Source organism: Strix aluco, chromosome 6 (assembly GCF_031877795.1).
Source record: "Strix aluco isolate bStrAlu1 chromosome 6, bStrAlu1.hap1, whole genome shotgun sequence".
NCBI lineage: Eukaryota > Metazoa > Chordata > Aves > Strigiformes > Strigidae > Strix > Strix aluco.
The window spans coordinates 18,853,968-18,870,084 of NC_133936.1; the positions used below are offsets into that span (position 1 = coordinate 18,853,968).

The 16,117-nt window shown below is 63.3% G+C and overlaps 2 protein-coding genes across 3 annotated transcripts in view; one reads left to right on the forward strand and one right to left on the reverse strand.

Annotated features, from left to right (window-relative positions):
• Window positions 1–3,966, forward strand: part of ASIC4 (acid sensing ion channel subunit family member 4) — a 29,536-nt gene extending 25,570 nt beyond the window's left edge. Inside the window, exons 6-10 of the mRNA XM_074828928.1 lie at window positions 98–251; window positions 630–721; window positions 1,028–1,107; window positions 1,459–1,563; window positions 1,815–3,966. Coding sequence (XP_074685029.1) covers window positions 98–251; window positions 630–721; window positions 1,028–1,107; window positions 1,459–1,563; window positions 1,815–1,934 — 551 coding nt within the window. The 3' untranslated portion in view covers window positions 1,935–3,966. The remainder of the gene's footprint in view (window positions 1–97; window positions 252–629; window positions 722–1,027; window positions 1,108–1,458; window positions 1,564–1,814) is intronic.
• Window positions 3,967–9,950: 5,984 nt separating this feature from the next.
• On the reverse strand, window positions 9,951–15,263 carry CHPF (chondroitin polymerizing factor). Of its 2 annotated transcripts, none has more exons than XM_074828929.1 (4): window positions 14,916–15,263; window positions 13,092–13,656; window positions 12,709–12,891; window positions 9,951–12,212 (listed from the first exon to the last, which is right to left on the reverse strand). In XM_074828929.1, the coding sequence occupies exons 1-4, from the start codon at window positions 15,227–15,229 to the stop codon at window positions 10,950–10,952; spliced, it is 2,325 nt and encodes a 774-aa protein (XP_074685030.1). In that variant the 5' UTR covers window positions 15,230–15,263; the 3' UTR covers window positions 9,951–10,949. The 2 variants fall into 2 exon arrangements, with proteins under 2 accessions (XP_074685030.1, XP_074685031.1); XM_074828930.1 differs by lacking the exon at window positions 14,916–15,263 and adding an exon at window positions 13,997–14,012.
• Window positions 15,264–16,117: the final 854 nt, after the last annotated feature.

Here is a 16,117-nt window from a genome sequence, read left to right on the forward strand (position 1 = left end):
GTAGGTGCAGCAGCGGGTGGGAGGCTGGGGCCCAGCCGGGAGCCCCCAGGGAGGGGGCTGGGGGTGTGCACCCATGACGACGGGTGCATGCCCCCAGACGCAGCGGTGGAGGACAGCCAGGACCGCTGCAGCTGCCCCACGCCGTGCAACCTGACGCGCTACGGCAAGGAGATCTCCATGGTGCGCATCCCCAACAAGGGCTCGGCACGCTACCTGGCCCGCAAGTACAACAAGAACGAGACCTACATCCGGTGAGCTGTCAGTGCTGGGGTGTGCCCGGGGGGTGGGCAGGGGGCTGGGAACCTGGGGCTCCACACCCCACTTCTGGCAGCATGCAGGGAGCGGGTCCTGGCATGCATGGTCCCTGCAGCACCCACTGCCCAGGGGTGGCTGCCACTAGAGCATATCCCCCCTCCCAGCCTTCCTGCCAGCATCTCCCCACCCCACGGTCCCTCCTGGCCTGAGGCAGGACCCTTCCATTCACCACCACACCAGCCTGAATAACTCACAAGGGCCCCCAGAGTACCTGGGAGTGGAAGGCTGGGGTACAAGGGAGGATTGGGGAGCAGTGGGGGTGGGAGAGCCAGTGACCAGCCCTCCTTGCTGAATACTGTGGTGTCCCCCCACAGGGAGAACTTCCTGGTGCTGGACATCTTCTTCGAGGCACTCAACTACGAGGCCATTGAGCAGAAGAAAGCCTACGACCTTGCTGGGCTTCTCGGTGACTTCCCCCACCTCTCTGTGGGACCCTGAGGCGTGGAGCTCAGGGTCCCAGCCCTGGGAGGATGTGGGGCTGGTCGGGGAGGGACCACACAGAGCAGGAGCCAGCTAAAGGGCGGCATGCAGCTGGCTATCCCTGTCCCCCATGTCCCCTGCTCCCTCTGTCCTGCCGCCCCTGCCCCCGTGACCGCCCTGTCCCCCTCTGTCCAGTAGCCCTAGCACTGCCCGCAGCCCTGCTGGCCCACCCCAGGGTCCCAGCGGGCTGCACAGCATATCCCAGTGACGGTCTCCCCCTCCTCCTCCCCAGGGGACATCGGGGGGCAGATGGGCCTGTTCATCGGTGCCAGCATCCTCACCATCCTGGAGATCCTGGACTATGTCTATGAGGTGCGCTGAGCCTTCAGAGCTGTGTCTTGGCAGTGGGAATGGGTGAGGTGCAGAGCAGGAACTGGGGTTCCTGGGGAGGGGGTGCTGTGCATGGCCACCCCAGAGGGCTATTACAGCCCCCAAATCGGGGAACGGCCAGCAGGAGGCAGTGGGGGGAGGATGGGTCCCCCCAGCATCCCGTGGTGACCTGAGGACAGGGAGGGTGGCGGGCAGAGGTGCTGTCCCCACTGTCAGCCCTGCGTCCCCCAGGCAGGCAGGGGAGCTGGAGGCAGGTCCATGCAGACCAGGGTGCGCACACACGGGGTGCTGCCTGCATGTGGGTCTGGGGCTGACCCCCCCATCTGCACCCAGGTGATCCGGGACAGGGTGAGCCGGGTCCTGCGCCGCTCCAAGCCGCCCCTGAAGAAGCCGTCGGGCAGCATCGCCACGCTGGGACTGGAGGAGCTCAAGGACCAGGTACCCCCGTGGGCGTGGGCTGCCGGGGGCTGCGAGAACAGGGCCTGGGCAGCATCCACCCCTGCCCCTGGGGAAAGGGACCTCGTCCCAGACAGCATGGCTCCGCATTTGGTACCGTCAGGATGGGTGGCAAGGAGTTGCGTGCCCCCGGGGGGCGGGGGCGTCCTGGGGGCAGGTTGTGCTGGGCAGGGGGGTGGGGGGGACAGGGTGCATGGGGCCTGCACCCACCCCTCTGACTGCCATCCCTGCAGAGCCCCTGTGAGACGCTGGGCCGGCATGTGGAGGGCGCCTACAACGCGGGCATCCTGCCCAACCACCACCACCGCCACCACTACCCTCACCAGGGCGTCTTTGAGGACTTCGCCTGCTAGGCCAGCTCGAGACTGGGGGGGCAGCCCCCTGCCAACTCCCTCCCCACCATCCGCATGGAGAGGGACCACAGCACTGGGTGCGGCGGGCACAGGCCCCCGCCTCCCCCATCCCACTGCCAGGACTGGCCGCACCGTTCGCACTGCTGGAGCTGCCTCAGCGCCAGCACTGGCACCGGCACCGGAGAGGCCCCCCAACCCTTTTGCTCGTCCCCTCTGCTTGCCCCCAGCACGCGGGCTTGGCCCGTCTCAAGCACACGGTGTGGAGGGGGATGGGCAAGCTGGGGGGATTTCAGGGGGCAGGGGGGTGCGGGGAGATGCAGAGCATGCAGGAGGTAAGCTGGGGTTCCTGCAAGCCCCTCCAAGTCCTCCCCTGCTGACCCCTCCTGGGTGGGGCTCTCTGCCCTGCATGGTCCCCCCAGGAAAGAGACGTGCCTGGAACAGCTTCCCCCCTGCCCCAGGACCACCCCCCCCTTTCCTGCTGCAGGGCAGGGCAGCGTTGCAGGACACCCCTCTGAGCAGCATGGCCCCCCCGGCCAGCCCAGGGACACCCCACCTGCAGCCACACCTGCATGGCACCACCCTGACCCCTGGCACCACCACCACTGTGACACCCCCCCCGTCTGCCTGCCCTTCCCCAACCTCATGCAGCCTGCCAGGGCTGCAGCTCCCCCCTCATGGCTCTTCCCAGCCAGACCCCTGCACTGTGACACCCCCCACTCCAGTGTTGGCCCCAATAGCCCCCAGTCATTGCAGCACTGCAAACCTACTGCCTCCCGCCTCCTGCCCCCAGTCCACCGTGCCCCCCCCAGCCCTCCCTATCCTCTCCTTGCCCAGGTATTGCCCAAAGCGGCTCGTCCCTTGGTGCAGCCACCCAACACAGCCCAGGCGGCATGGCGGGGGGTCCTGCCCTCACTCCCCTGCCCATCGCCACTCTTTTGCACCATGCACGTACCCCTTACCACGCTCCCACCCCCCGGGTGCTGAGCACCCGCTGTGCCTCCCCCAGACTGTACATGGTTAGGAGGGTGCCCCGTGCCCAGCACCACCCGGACAGCCAGAGCCCAAACCGCAGGCTGGAGCCTCGGCCAGGACTGGCACCCACAGCCCTCCTGCCTGCCCTGAGATGGCAGGACCCACGGCAGGACCCATGGCAGGACCCACAGCACTCCCCCTGTCCAGTCTGACGTTGCCTCCTACCCCTCCACTGTAGCAGACACCAGCTCAGGGCAAACTGCCCCAGAATATCTCAGGAGGGGGTGCGGGCTGGCAAAGCCCCCCTCAACACACACACATGACAGAGAGGGGGACCCCAGGGCAGGAATTTGGGACCTCTGGGGGAGGCTGGGATTGAGCCAGGTGGCCCCTGGCCCTGCCAGTTTGGTCCCCATCCCTGGTGCTTGCAGACGGAACACGGCCATGTCGTGCTGTGGCCAAAGCCATAGATGCAGGAGGAGCCATCATCCTTGCAGCCCCCAAGGCCCCACACATGGGAGACGCAAGGCAGGGACCGGAGCACCAGCCTGGTGATGTGCCCAGCAGCCCCGGCTCTGGGTATGTGGGGCTCAACAGCCCCCCAGAATGTGCACCCACGTGGAAATGTGTTCCCCGTTGGTGCAAGCACCCAGCTGCGTGTGTCCCATGTCCCCCTGCATGGGGGGACACACAGCAAACCTCCCGGCAGGGCAGAGACAGCGGTGCCCCCCAGGGAGCCCCTCCAGAGCACCCCGTGTCAGGTCCCCATGGGATCCCCCCACACCCACCTGCAAGCAGGAGTGTCCCCAGAGGGGTGCCACGCGTTAGACCGGGGATGTGCCATGGCTGTGTCAGCCAGCCCTACACCAAGGTCTGTGGCGGGCGGCAGGGAGGTGCAGGATGTGGCTCCCTGCCAGCGGGAGCAGCGAGCCCCGGGTGGGGTGGGCACGGGCACCGTGGCAGGAGGGCCGGCACGAACGCTCTCGTGCTGGTGAACGTGAGAGATGTGTGTCACTGTTTTATAAATGTACAATTGCTCCCTAATAAAGAGGCACAAGTATGTCTGGAGCCGCCTGTGAGGGCTGGGGACAACAGGCAGGGCTGGGGGGGTGGGCAGAGAGGTGGGGAGCTGGTCCCACCCTGGGGGGAGGTGGAGGTTGGACTCAAGGAGCACTTTACAGCCCTGCACCCACATGCAGGTCACCGCGAGAGCCAGCATGCCGGGTCGCCTTGCCCGCTGCCCAGCTCTTTGAGCCTCAGCTTGCGGCAGAGGTGCAGCAGTTGCCAGCTGGGCACCAGCAGCGGGAACTGCCAGAGCCATACCCCAGCCCTCGAATGACTCCCTGGGGCAGAGCGGGCACCCCACCAGCACCCCACGGGGCTCTATCAGGTGGGGAGGATGGGATCCTGCCCCTCCAGAGGCTGCTGCAGGGTGAGGGGCAGATGGGAGAGCAGAAACGTGGGCTGGGGGTGCTTTGGGGGGTGCTCCACTGACCCTGTGCTGGAGCATCACCTCTGCCAACACCCAGGATCCCATGCAGGACCCACTGCCCTGTGAGTGCTCCCCCGTGGTACCCACGGCCCCTCCACTCCCATGCCTGTTACCAGCACCAGGCACAGTCCCTATCAGTTAAAGGTTGGTGCTTACACTGGCACTGCCCTCACACGGGGTCACCAGCACGGTGCCAGGAGCCGCCTGCTCCTCTGGCACCCGCTGTGGGTTGTGGGCCCCGTCCCTCGGCGGAGGGGCACGGTGCTGGTGAGATCCCAGGGCCACCATCAGCTGTCCCACAGTGAGACCTCCAGCAGGACCCCTATGAGTGCTGTGGGCAAGGGTGAAGGGGTGAAACCGAAACAGGGGAGGTGAAGGATGGGTGGAGGTAAAGGGGGGCCCCTCCTGGGGCTTTCCCCAGCAGAGGTGCTCCTCCAGCTCTTGCCTTCTCCAGACCCTTCTCCATCTGCCCCAGCCATCCTACAGCACAGAGAAACGGGACAAAGCAGGAGACAGGGGCTGGCCTCACCATGCAGGCTGCCAGCACCGGGCATCACAGGTTTCCCTCTAAACCAGTGAGGGCTGAAGATACCCAGGTTGGCTGGGTGCAGCTGGGACACAGGACCCCATCCCACAGCTCACACCATGCCCTGCAAGGGGAGCACTGGGGTTGGGTCCTAAAGGGAAAAGCAGGGAAATGGCTACATCCTCCACATATTTCATCACCTGGTAAGAGGATCAGGTCCTTTTTGGGGTCCTTTGGGATGAGGCTGTCCCTGCCACCAGGTCCTGGCCCATCTGTCCCTCGAGGATGCCCTGCCACAATGCCATCTTCATCCACACCAAGGCCGTGACTGGGAGATCATGCTGCCTCTTACTCTGCAGTGAAAATGTGTTGGAGGAGCTGAGAGGAGGAGAGCAGGATCGTGCGGCGAGCCCAGCGCACGGCGCTGCAGGTGCTGGAGGGCATGCTGAGGGAAGGACCGGGTCCTGATACAAAACCTGAAGGTCTTGGTGGTGCTGACTGGGGAGGGCGGGGAGGGCGAGGGCTGGGTGCAGTGTTATGCCATGCTCACCGAGATGCTGCTCTGGTGCCTCATCTCCCAGCTCCAGCAAGCAGCTTGCTGGAAAAAGCCCCACAAAGCCAGACCCTACGCCTACAAGAAAATAAAGGCAATTTTGGAGGAGCTGGACTGAAGCGTGGCCAAAGGAAACGCTGAGACTCATTTATGGCCCATCCCAGCTCCCCAAGGCTGCTGGCAAAGCAGCCTCAAGACAGGTCCTGGGAGCCCTGTAGTGGTGACCTTGCAAAGATTTAACATAAAATTATTTTTATCTGTTGCTCTCAGTGCCTCTGTTCTTTAATTTGGCAACTTCCCGGTGGCACATAGAGATGACACCTCCTGTAGGGTCTCCTACTGCCTCTAAACAGGATGGGCAGGTGAGGTGACCCCAGCATCCCCTCCTGCCTGCATCATGCCTGATGACCTGGTGCAGATGGCACAGAGCGGGCTGAGGAGGATCAGCGGGATGACCCAGATTTGGCACCCCAGGGCCAGCTCCAAACCCCAGCACTGTGGCCCCTGGGTGCCCCCTCCCATGCTGCACCCATCCAAGGGCCACTGGGGGTCCTGTCCTCCCCAGGGACAGGGCTGCTGCCACCCAGGGCTCGCCAGGCTGCAAAGTGACATCAGCCCAGCCCAGCGCTGCTTGAATCACCTGTAATGAGCCACATGAAATAGCTGGGGCATAATTAGAAGGGGATCTACTACAGTGAAACAGGCCCTTAATTTTAACAAGCACAGCTCTCTGGACAAATGCCAGGCACCTGACCGTGGCAGGACCCGCTGCACTGGCAACAGCTGCTGTCACCATAGAGGTGACAACCCTGGCAGACTCAGCTCCTGTGGGATACAGGGCTGGCTCCAAGGAGAGGGCACCAGGATGGAGCCACCGGTGAGGATCTCTTCTGCCCACAGGATGGGCATCTCCACTTCCCACCATGCCTCCACAGTCATGCACCACAATTACAGCTGTTCCCAGGGAAAAGCTGTGTTTCAAAGAAAACAAACCATCGGGCTGCGGAGCAGAGAGGCTGGAAGTGAGCCCTGAAGTGCGACGGGACACTGTCACCTCCTTCCCAAGCACTTCCTGCCCAGAAATGCTGGTGGTGACAGGCAACACCTGGAGAAAGGAGTGACCCTCAGCATGTCCTGATGAACTGAGCGCGCCAAGCTCGCTGCTTTGCTCCTGGTCATTTCCCCAAGACCCCTTTGCTGGGAAAACAGACCAGTGGTGCTCGTTGGTGGGGCCAGGCAGGGGACACACAGCCCTCGCTTTCCAGCGCTCAGCCCCTCACAGTGGGCAAGCAGGCTGGAAAAACCGAGGAGGCAATGAAAATCACAATTCAACCCAGCTGCCTGCCTCTCCCCCCCAGTCCCAGAGCTTTGGGTTCTTGCAGTCTCCCTGTGCTGGGGCTGTGTGTCCCTGCAGGGGAGTCCCCAGGCACAGCTGGGTGCGCTGACACCCCTGTGCAGGGAAATCCCCGCGGGCAGGCGCAGACCGGCAGCAGCCCTGCCTGCACTTACAGCTACCGTCTGTTTCTCTCTTCATGAAAAGGCTCTGATTTCCCTGAGCTTGGCCAGAAGAGCCCCTGGCCAAAACACCCCCACACCCTCCGGAAGGGCTTGGCAGCGCACTGGGCTGTGACCTGGGGCATTGGGCGCAGGCAAAGCCTGGCATCTCCCTGCCTGCCCCTCCTGCCTTTGCCTGCGGCCAGGAGGAAACATTTGCCAGGGTTGGGTTCTGCTCTGCGGCTGGCAGAGCTGCTCCTGCAGGACAGGCAGCGAGGCACCACTGGCCCTTCCCAATACAGGGACAAAAGGGCACTGTGCTTCCCCTTACCCTCCAGCACTCTCCTGGCACAGCCACGCTTCCCACACCCTCCCAAAGGTCAGCAACCGAGCTGATTAACATTGTCGGGACTGAAGTAACTCTGCTGTGGTGTTTAGCACAGCCAGAAGTGATCCAAGCAGGTCTAAAGGAGCAGGTTTTGCCTTCCCTGCTCACAGGCTCACTGCTGCATTTGCAGAGAGATGCCTGCATGACTGCACGGCAGAAAAATTTGTGGGGGGAGCAGAAGAGCAGAGCAGCAGCTTGGGTTTTCCCCTATTTAAGTCCCTTTCTTTGCCCTGTTGCAGGAAGTAGAGGGGAGGGGAAGCTCGCCCAGCCCCAGTGCACCCGGCCAGCTCCTCTCATGCTTTGCTCTGAACTGGCCCTTCATGCCTTCTTCCAAAAAAGTCCCCAAGAGGAACTTGCATTGCTCTTCTCAAATGTCATAGTGAGCCAGTAACGCCTTTAGAAAATTTTCTCGAGGGAAGCAGAAGTCTGTGGGCAGCAGACACGTGTTTTCTCCTGCCCCGTTGGGAAATTTGCCCTTTCACTGCTCTGACTGTACAACTGCGTCTGTGCAAAAATCCGTATGTCATATGGCAGTACCAGTCAAGCCTGAACAGGGATTGCAGAGTCCCTGTCTGCTCAGCTGCCCACGTCAGCACCCAGGGCTGCTCCTGCCTGCCTCTTTCAAGAGTGTCACCGTCCCGGTCCAGTGCCCTGCCTGCACCTGCCAACCCTGTGCAGGCAGGCAGGAGGCAAAGCGGAGTTGTGCCCATGTCCCCATCGTCACAGGTCTCTGCCGTTGCCCAGTGATCCCATTTACTTCAACCAGGCTCAGGAAGGTTGTTCTGGGCCCCAGCCAATCTGGCCAGCCCACTCCCATCACAGAATCCCTTCCCAAAGCTTTGATCATCCTTCCCCAGGGTTTCATCATGTTTTGATGCTGCAAATAACTGGCAAACACCAAAGCAGCTTCAAACCTTGCCAGCTCCTTATAAAAGAGAGCAATAACCATGCTGGGAGTGCCACAAGCACTGTCATTTGCTCGTACGTATGTCAGAGCAGGGGGAGCTTCAGTGGTGTTGATAGTGCAGAGCGTTAAGTATGCAAATAGATCTAACTCAGTCTGGGCAAACAGCAATGAAGAGGCAAGAGCAACTCTATCTAGACCATCTTGCAACAATTAAATGACAATTCTGCGTTTCTTTTTGCAGCCAGCTTGATTTGAAGCTGGTTTGCTTTATTACCATTTGGGTAATCTTCGAATGCCTAATCACATTCGACTCCTAGGTCTGCTTTTCAGAGGAGAAATGTATCTGTAATGCACCTGCATCCGCCTTGCTCCCTCTGTCCCAGATTCACATTTAAAGGGAATTAAGGATGTGCTTGGGGAAGATCAAAAATAGAAATACTCAGAGCAAGCTAACGGTTATCATCTGAAATATAATAAAATTATATTTATACATATAAGCTCCTACACCGTGGATATGAATACTGGAGCAGGAATACACGAATAAGGTATCTTTGGGGAAGGCATGCCACACAGCCCAGGGGCTTTCCGTGAGTTTTGCTGAGCACTAACAGCCTTAATAACTAACAGTGAGTAGGTTCAGTTAATTTTCTAGGGGATGTCTCTTTGATACATGTGTTTTGTGAACAAGTAAAACGTGATAACCAAAGGGCTGGTGAGAAGAGCACATGGGCCCATGAAAATCACACCGGGAGCAGGCAGCACAGGCAGGGGACACAGTGCCCACTTCTCATACTGCAAATAGGAGCTGTAGGTGGTGAAACAGTCCAGGGCAGCATCATGGTGCTCTGCGCAACCCAGAACTGAAAACCACAAGCTGCTGAGAAGCCCTGAGATGCAAAACAGCCCAGAAAAGGGTGAAACCAATGCAGAGAGGGCAGGTCCAGGCCTAATTATTTAACACAGTGCTTGGATGCAGTTTCTGGCCTGGGAGTTTCCTTCAGAGCTGATCCCAGATGCTGGAGGGCAGAGCTCACCCCACTTGGGCACCTGACCTCTGCTCTGACATGGGCCAGGGGTCCCCCATTACCCATGTAGAGCCCACGAAGGCTGTTATGGGGACAGAACAACTGGAACAACGCACAGCTGCACCAGCCCTTCACCATCTCCACCCGCAGCTGGGGCTGAGGATGGCTAGAAACCTGGTCAGTGGGACCACGAATTTATGGCACCAGGCGAGACAGGGGACTGCCCAAAGCTCAGCACGCTGGCACCAGGGCTTCCCGTGGCAAGGGGCTCAGCATCCTGCTGCACCACCAGTGACTGGTAGCAGGTAGCAACAGCAGGACAGCCCCAAGGGCACTAAGCATCAGAGGAGGTGCAGCACTCCTGCTGCAAGCCCCCAGGGGTTCAAGCTGGCATTTCCAAGTGTCTGCTTGGCCTAGTGCAAGCCAGCCTGTCCATAGCCAGTGGGCTCCCCTGGCCTCACTAAGGAGAGGCAGTCATCTCCCAGCTCAGGTAGAACACCCTGCAGGCAGCTTGAGGGAAGCAGCATCCCTTCGAGGAAGCAGTCCAGCCAGCTGCAGCCAGATTTTGTACAAGCATCCAGCACCTACCACCACACAGATCCCCAACGGGACACCCAGAGGTGCCCCAGGGAAGAATCACCCAGATCCACTGGTTCATGTCTCCATTTTATTACTGTAAATGCACCCCCCCCTCCTCTCCCCACTATTAAATACAAACCAGGAGCAGAGAGCGGCTCCTCAGTCGCCTTCTCCTTAGGAGATGCGCAGCCAAACCCTCTGCCATGCCCACCAGCGCCGGGCACTGCATCCCCCAACCCTGAGGGCAGCCCCGCAGTGGGGAGGGCTCCCACCTCTGTCAGGAGGCTCTCGTCCGAGGGCTGCGACCTCCGACGTCCTATCGATACTGCGAAGGCCAAAGCGGCCTGGGTCACGGTTCCCATGGGGAGCAGCTCACGGTATGTGAATACAGCAGGATTCCCTCTGGCACCCCCTGTGCCCCCACTGGCCCCAGGGGCCAAGTCCCCCCACCCTGACCAGCTGGGACTGCTCTAGCTCATTGCCAAGTGGCAAAACCCCGAAACCAACCTCTTTATTGCTCTTCTGGGGCAGGATGTGCCCCATCCCGCTGTCCTGTGGCGGGCGCAGGGATGCAGCCCTACCTGCACGACCGGGCCAACACTCCAAAGGAGCGAGGAGCACAGCCCTGTCCCGAGGTGCTGGGAGAACCACAACAGATCACCCCCAGCCCCGTGGCAGTAATGGCCCCGCAGCAGGCGGGCCTTGGGCTCTGTGTGCCTCCGGTCGAGGAGAGACAGCAAGGACAGGGCAGCCCATTGCCTCCCCGCTGGGCAGCGGGGCCAGGACGGAGGGATGGGGCTGGCAGCCAGCAGCTCTGGGGTGAGGAGCCAGGCCGAGCTCACAGCTCAGCCACTCCAACACCACCTTGCCCCAGGGTCTGCACAGCCACGGCTGCTCCGGAAGGACCTGTGCACCCCGCACTGGCAGACCCCGGCCTGGGCAGCCCCAGCGGGGCAAGTCATGAGCTCGGGCACCAGCTATCCCTGCAGGTGCCAGGAGGAGAAAGACAGATATGGGCAGCAGAAGAGGTGGGGTAGGCAGGCAGGCACGGCAGGGCCAGCCCCTCCGCACCCCGGGGTTCAGGTGCTGTTCCCCTGCTCCTGCTCGAAAAGCACCATAGCCAGCTGGGAGCGAGAGCCTACGCCCTCCAGACTGCTCTGCACACAGCGGTGGTAGATCTCCTCGCTGAGCCGGGGGTTGCAGGCCTGGTGCCGGTAGCGCTGCAGCAGGGCAGGCTCCACAGCCCGGAAGACATGGAGGTTGGAGTACTTGATGAACATGTCGTAGATGTCCAGGGTCTCCAGGATGTCCTCGTTCTCCTGCACGTCACCTGCCATGCGGGTGCGTGCTGCCATGTAGTCGGCGTTGTAGAAACAGGCTTCGTGGAAGACGTCGCGGTCGAAGCGCCCCGCGTCCCGCAGCAGGTCCAGCGTGGCAGGCGGTACCTGGTTGTGGTAAGCGATGGCAGGGTTGTAGCCCTGGAAGTGGATGGGGAAGAAGACCTGCCAGTTGTTGATGGTGTTCATCCGGCAGCGGTTCAGGAAGTCGACAGTGACCTCCGTCCCCACGCCAGCCACAAAGAAAAGCGTGTCCACAGGATGCTTCTTGGAGATGATGTCCATGACCTTGATCTGGGAGGGTGCATCTGTCTTAACACTGATCCATGGGATCTTCACCTCTGCATACTTGCGCTCATACTCGGTGATCTGGGCCTTCACGGCAGCGAAGATGTCATTCTGGGTGACCTGCTGGGCCTCGAAGGGGTCATAGATGAAGAGGAAGGTGAGCACCGCGTTCTCGCTGCTCTCAAAGGCGGCTGCCGCGTAGGCCTCCAAAAAGCGGGCAGCGTGGTCCCGGTCATGGGCCGTCAGCGGCAGGATGACGTTGATGCGGCTGGCCTCCGTCACGTAGGGCATGGGGATGATCTCCACCTCGCTGAGGGGCCGCACCAGGTGCACGCGCTTGGTGACGGAGCGGCTGTGCCCCTTCTGGGTGACCACCTCCACCTGGAGGTCCAGCGTGTACTCCATGCCACGCGTGGGGTCAAAGCGCCGGTACCCGTTCACCAGCTGCTGCTTGCGGACATGAAGCACCGGCTGGTACTTGCGGTTCAGCTCCTCCATGGCTGTGGCCACCACGTCGGCCACATCGGCCAGGTCCACACCGTGCAGCTCACACTTGGGGGAGCCATCCACACAGGCATAGACCTGCTCCTCCGTGAAGTAGTCCCAGCGCAGCACTTCGAAGCGGGTTTTGGGCTGGAAGGGGGGTGGGATGCCAACAGGCCACGTGGCACTGTGGTCCCCGTCAGCAGACAGGCTGCTGGCGTTCTGGATCTCCAGCTGCAAGAGGAGAGATGGAGTGAGAACCAAGGTGGGCACAGGTTGGTCTTCCAGCTCTGGGTGCAGGCAAGCTGACTCCTGATACTCTAAGAGATCAGCCCCTCCTGGCCCAAAGAGCAGAACACTCTGCCTTCAGCCTGACTCCTGTCAGGCACCTCAGGTTTCCTCCGAAGAGCACCCCAAATATAGCACACCACGTCCATCAGCAGGATCTGTGCCCTCTCCCACCCTGCCCAGCCTTTGCTGGCAGACCTCAGCACCCTGATGGCTCCATCACCCTGAGCCACCACCACAGCTCCAGGATCCATCCAGGTCCAAAGCTGCTCTCTAGCCAGCACCACTGCCCCTGCAGCCACACAGGCTCAGCTGATACCATCCCACAGCAGGTGCAGGTGAGAAACCCTCATATTAAAGCAGAGAGGTGACACAGAGTGGCCAGAAAGCCCACAGGGATGACAGGAGGAGCCCAGACCCTCCCAGCCAAGCCAGGTCTCACCTGGAGCTGCTGGATCTCCTGGTAGGTCCTCTCAAGCTCCACCTGTGCAAAGTACTTGTGCAGCCGGTACATCTGAAGGGGATCCAGCACAGGGTGGACAGTGAAGGCGCTCTGGAAACGGAGGTCAGTCTCCCGCTCAGGGTCCACGTTCTTCCCCAGCTCAAAATAGTGGTAACGCAGACCCTGTGCCAGCCAGGAGAGATGGGTCACAGCCAGCCCTGACCCATGCTCCCACCCCACAGGCTGTCAGCACCGCAAGCTCAAAGGATGACAGGGTGCAAGGGCTGGTCCCCCCAGGACGTGGGAGCCCACAGGGAGGGAGGCAGGCAAACACTCTGGGCCAGGATCAGGCTCTTGGAGGCTACCTCCACTGCAGGACCTACCTCGTGCTCCTCAGCACAGTTGACAGCTGTGTAGTCGATGATGCAGCGGCCCAGCCACTCGTCGGGCCGGGCGCTGAGGATGTCATTGCGACAGCTCTCCAGGTGCTGCTGCAGAAGCAGGAGGAGGCTGCGGGACAGCAAGTAGCCAAACCCCCCATAGCAGTAGCGTCCCTCGGTGTCCCCACCGATGAACTCCTCGGGGCGGCCCAGGTAGAGGTGGGTGTCGATGCTGAGGTGGGCGACCAGGCGGCTGATGCGGTGTGCCTCTGTGTAGGTATCGTCCTGCACCAGGAAGAACCAGTCGAAGTCGTTCACGTAGTGGTCCAGAAGGTATCTGACAGTCTGGTACATGTTCCAGATGGGCCGCTCGTCACTGTGTGTCACCACCGTCATGCCGTGAGGCACCTTGCGGCCCCGCGTGCCTGTGAAGTACACCAGGCGCTCCAGGCGGTGGGCCAGCGTGCGGTTGACAGCCACCCCCAGTGTGTTCAGTGTGCTCTTGGAGGTCAGCACACCCACGAAGAGCCGCTGCCGCATCCCCAGCTCCGTGCTGATGTACCGGGTCCTGCAGGAGGGAGAAAAGGTCAGGCCCTGGGACACTGCATCCCACCTCAGCCTGCACCCTCCCTATTCCACTCAATGGCACCAACCTCAAATCTTCTGCAGTAACTGCTCACAGCCACATGTGCAAGACATCACCCCAGTGCCACCAGCTGCCACTCTGCATGGGCCAGAGGCACACCAGAGCGCTCTGCTTAGGTTCCCCCCAACCTGAGACCATGGGGGACCCTCCCTTCCCACGAGTCGGCCAGTCCAGCTCAAACCAGAGGCTCGCAAAAGGCTGAGCACAGCTAGAAGAGGGAAAGAGGGCTGCACGCCCCAGCTCCAGCAGGGACACGACTCACCAGGCACCCCACCATGCTGACAGCCAGGACAGCTGCGCTGGGAAGCACCTTCCTGCCGCCCCTGCCAGACGCGCTGCTCCAGAGCGGGCAGGGAGGCAGGAGAGGCCGTGCTGCCCTCCCCGGGGAAGCCAGGCCCCGCTGGGGCAGCTGCAGCCAGCATGGGGCCAGCTGCATCCCCCTCCCCGCCACAGCCCCCAGCTGCCCCGCTCGCAATGACTTTCAGGTTTAATTCTCCCAGCCCGGCGCAGCGGCAGGAAGCGCCCCCCCCCCCCCGGCCCCCAGCCGCCGCCTGGCACACACTGGCCCCATTCAGCCCCCTCCACCCGCCCACCACCTCGCCGGGACAAGGAGCCCCTTTCACTGCCTGCTTCCCGTCATCCCGGGGACACCAGGACGGGCCGCAGCCGGCCCCAGAGCGGGCTGGAGTTTGCAGCGTTGGGTGGGGACGTGCCACCGCGGGAGGGGTCCCTGCCAGGGCAGGGCAGGGTGCCCGGCAGCACGTGCTGCAGCAGGCAACCTTTGCACAGCAGGCAGCAGCACGGCACGAGGCTCTTGCAGGCGGGGAAGTTGGGGGGAGGGGGGGGGTGGGTGAGGAGAAGGGGCGGGGGGGTAAGGAGAGGAGGAAGGGAAGCAGCAGGGAAAGGCGCTTGCAGGCAGAAGAATCCGGGTGCAGCCCTGGGTGGCTGCAGGGCGGGGGGGAAGCACATCGCCGGGTCACCTGTAAAGCCCCCCGCAGCAGCCCGGCAGGCAGGGGCAGGCAGGCAGCCCCCCCGCACCGTCCCGGCAGACGGAGGCCCAGACCCGGACACCCCGGGCTCGGCCGCAGCTACTCCCGTCTAAAGCCCGGTTAGTGCCGGCGGTCCCTCCTCCGCCCGCCGAGGCCCCGCTCCCCCAGCCCGGCCTGCCCACCCCCCCGCACCTGACGGCCTTCTTGGCGGCCCTGCCGGGGCTGGGCGGGCGGTAGGGCACGACGCGGGGCTCCCAGCTGTCGGCGCCCAGCCCGGCGGGGACGGCGTTGGGCCTGCGCGCCGCGTTGCCGTTGGTGTTGCCGGGGCCGGGGGGCGGCGCGGGGCCGCCGTCGGGGCGCGGGCGGGCGGCGGCGGAGCGCGGCGGCGGCCCGCAGGGCTCCTCCACCCAGGTGACGCTGAGCAGGCTGAGGGTGAAGCCCAGCGAGACGCCGATGGCCACCGGCCCGGCGGGCCGCAGCACCGACAGCACCAGCGACAGCCGCATGGCCGGGACGGGACCGGGGGCGGCTCCGGCTGCCGCTCCCGCTGGCGGCGCCGCCGTCCGACGTGTCACCCCCGGGCCCCGCCCCGCCGCGCGTCACCGCGGCCGGCCCGCCCCGGCCAATGGGCCGCGCTCCCGCCGCCGCGTCACGGGCACAGGGGCGGCGTGGGGGCGGGCCCAGGTTGCTAGGAGACCGCGCGGCCGCCCCCCCCCCCCGGGCCGCCCCTGCCGTGTGGGGCGGGGCCGTGGGGCGGGGCCGCGGGGCGGGGCGGGACGGGGCGTCGTTGCGGGGCGGCCCGGAGGCCGGTACCTGGCCGCGGCCGGGCCACGGTGTTCGGCGCTGCGGGGCGGCAGGGCAGCGCCCCCGGGCCTGGCTGCCCGCTCAGAACGCGCCCCCCGGCTCAGAAGGCAACACCTGCCCGCGCCGCGGCGGGGCTGGGACAGGGACGTGGAGGCTGAGCCGGCTTAAGGGCGGATTTCCCCGAGGGGTGGTGCCCGGGGCTGGGGCACAGCCGGCCCTTTGTTCTCGGGGCTGGGGGGACGCCGCGGGGCCGGGCCGGCACAGCCGCTGCGTCCCCTCCCGGGGACAACCCAACCCACGGCGCTGGTGAATTTGTCGTGTCCTGAAGCGCCATGTTGTCCTTCTCAAGTCACCACCCGGGGGGTCTTCCAGAAAGCGTGGGCAGCGGCGCGGGACTCTGCCTGGGTGTCCCCAGGAGGTGACTGGTGGTCGGGGATGGGGGGGAGGTCTGAGGCCAGGAGCCCCAAAGCACAGGCCACGGGCTGCAGAGCCCGGGTGCCAGGGGAGCAGGCGTGCAGGAAGGCGACCGGCAGCTGGAAGACCTCTGGATGCAGAGCCCTGGCAGAAGGAGGGCAGGCAGAGCAGCGGGA

Coding starts and splice junctions, on each gene's coding strand:
- CHPF (XM_074828929.1), bottom strand. CDS start 15,229: ATGCGGCTGTCGCTGGTGCTGTCGGTGCTGCGGCCCGCCGGGCCGGTG. Junction 13,657..14,915: donor GCCGCCAAGAAGGCCGTCAG/GTGCGGGGGGGT, acceptor TCCCTCCTGCAG/GACCCGGTACATCAGCACGG. Junction 12,213..12,708: donor AGGAGATCCAGCAGCTCCAG/GTGAGACCTGGC, acceptor CTCCTCTTGCAG/CTGGAGATCCAGAACGCCAG.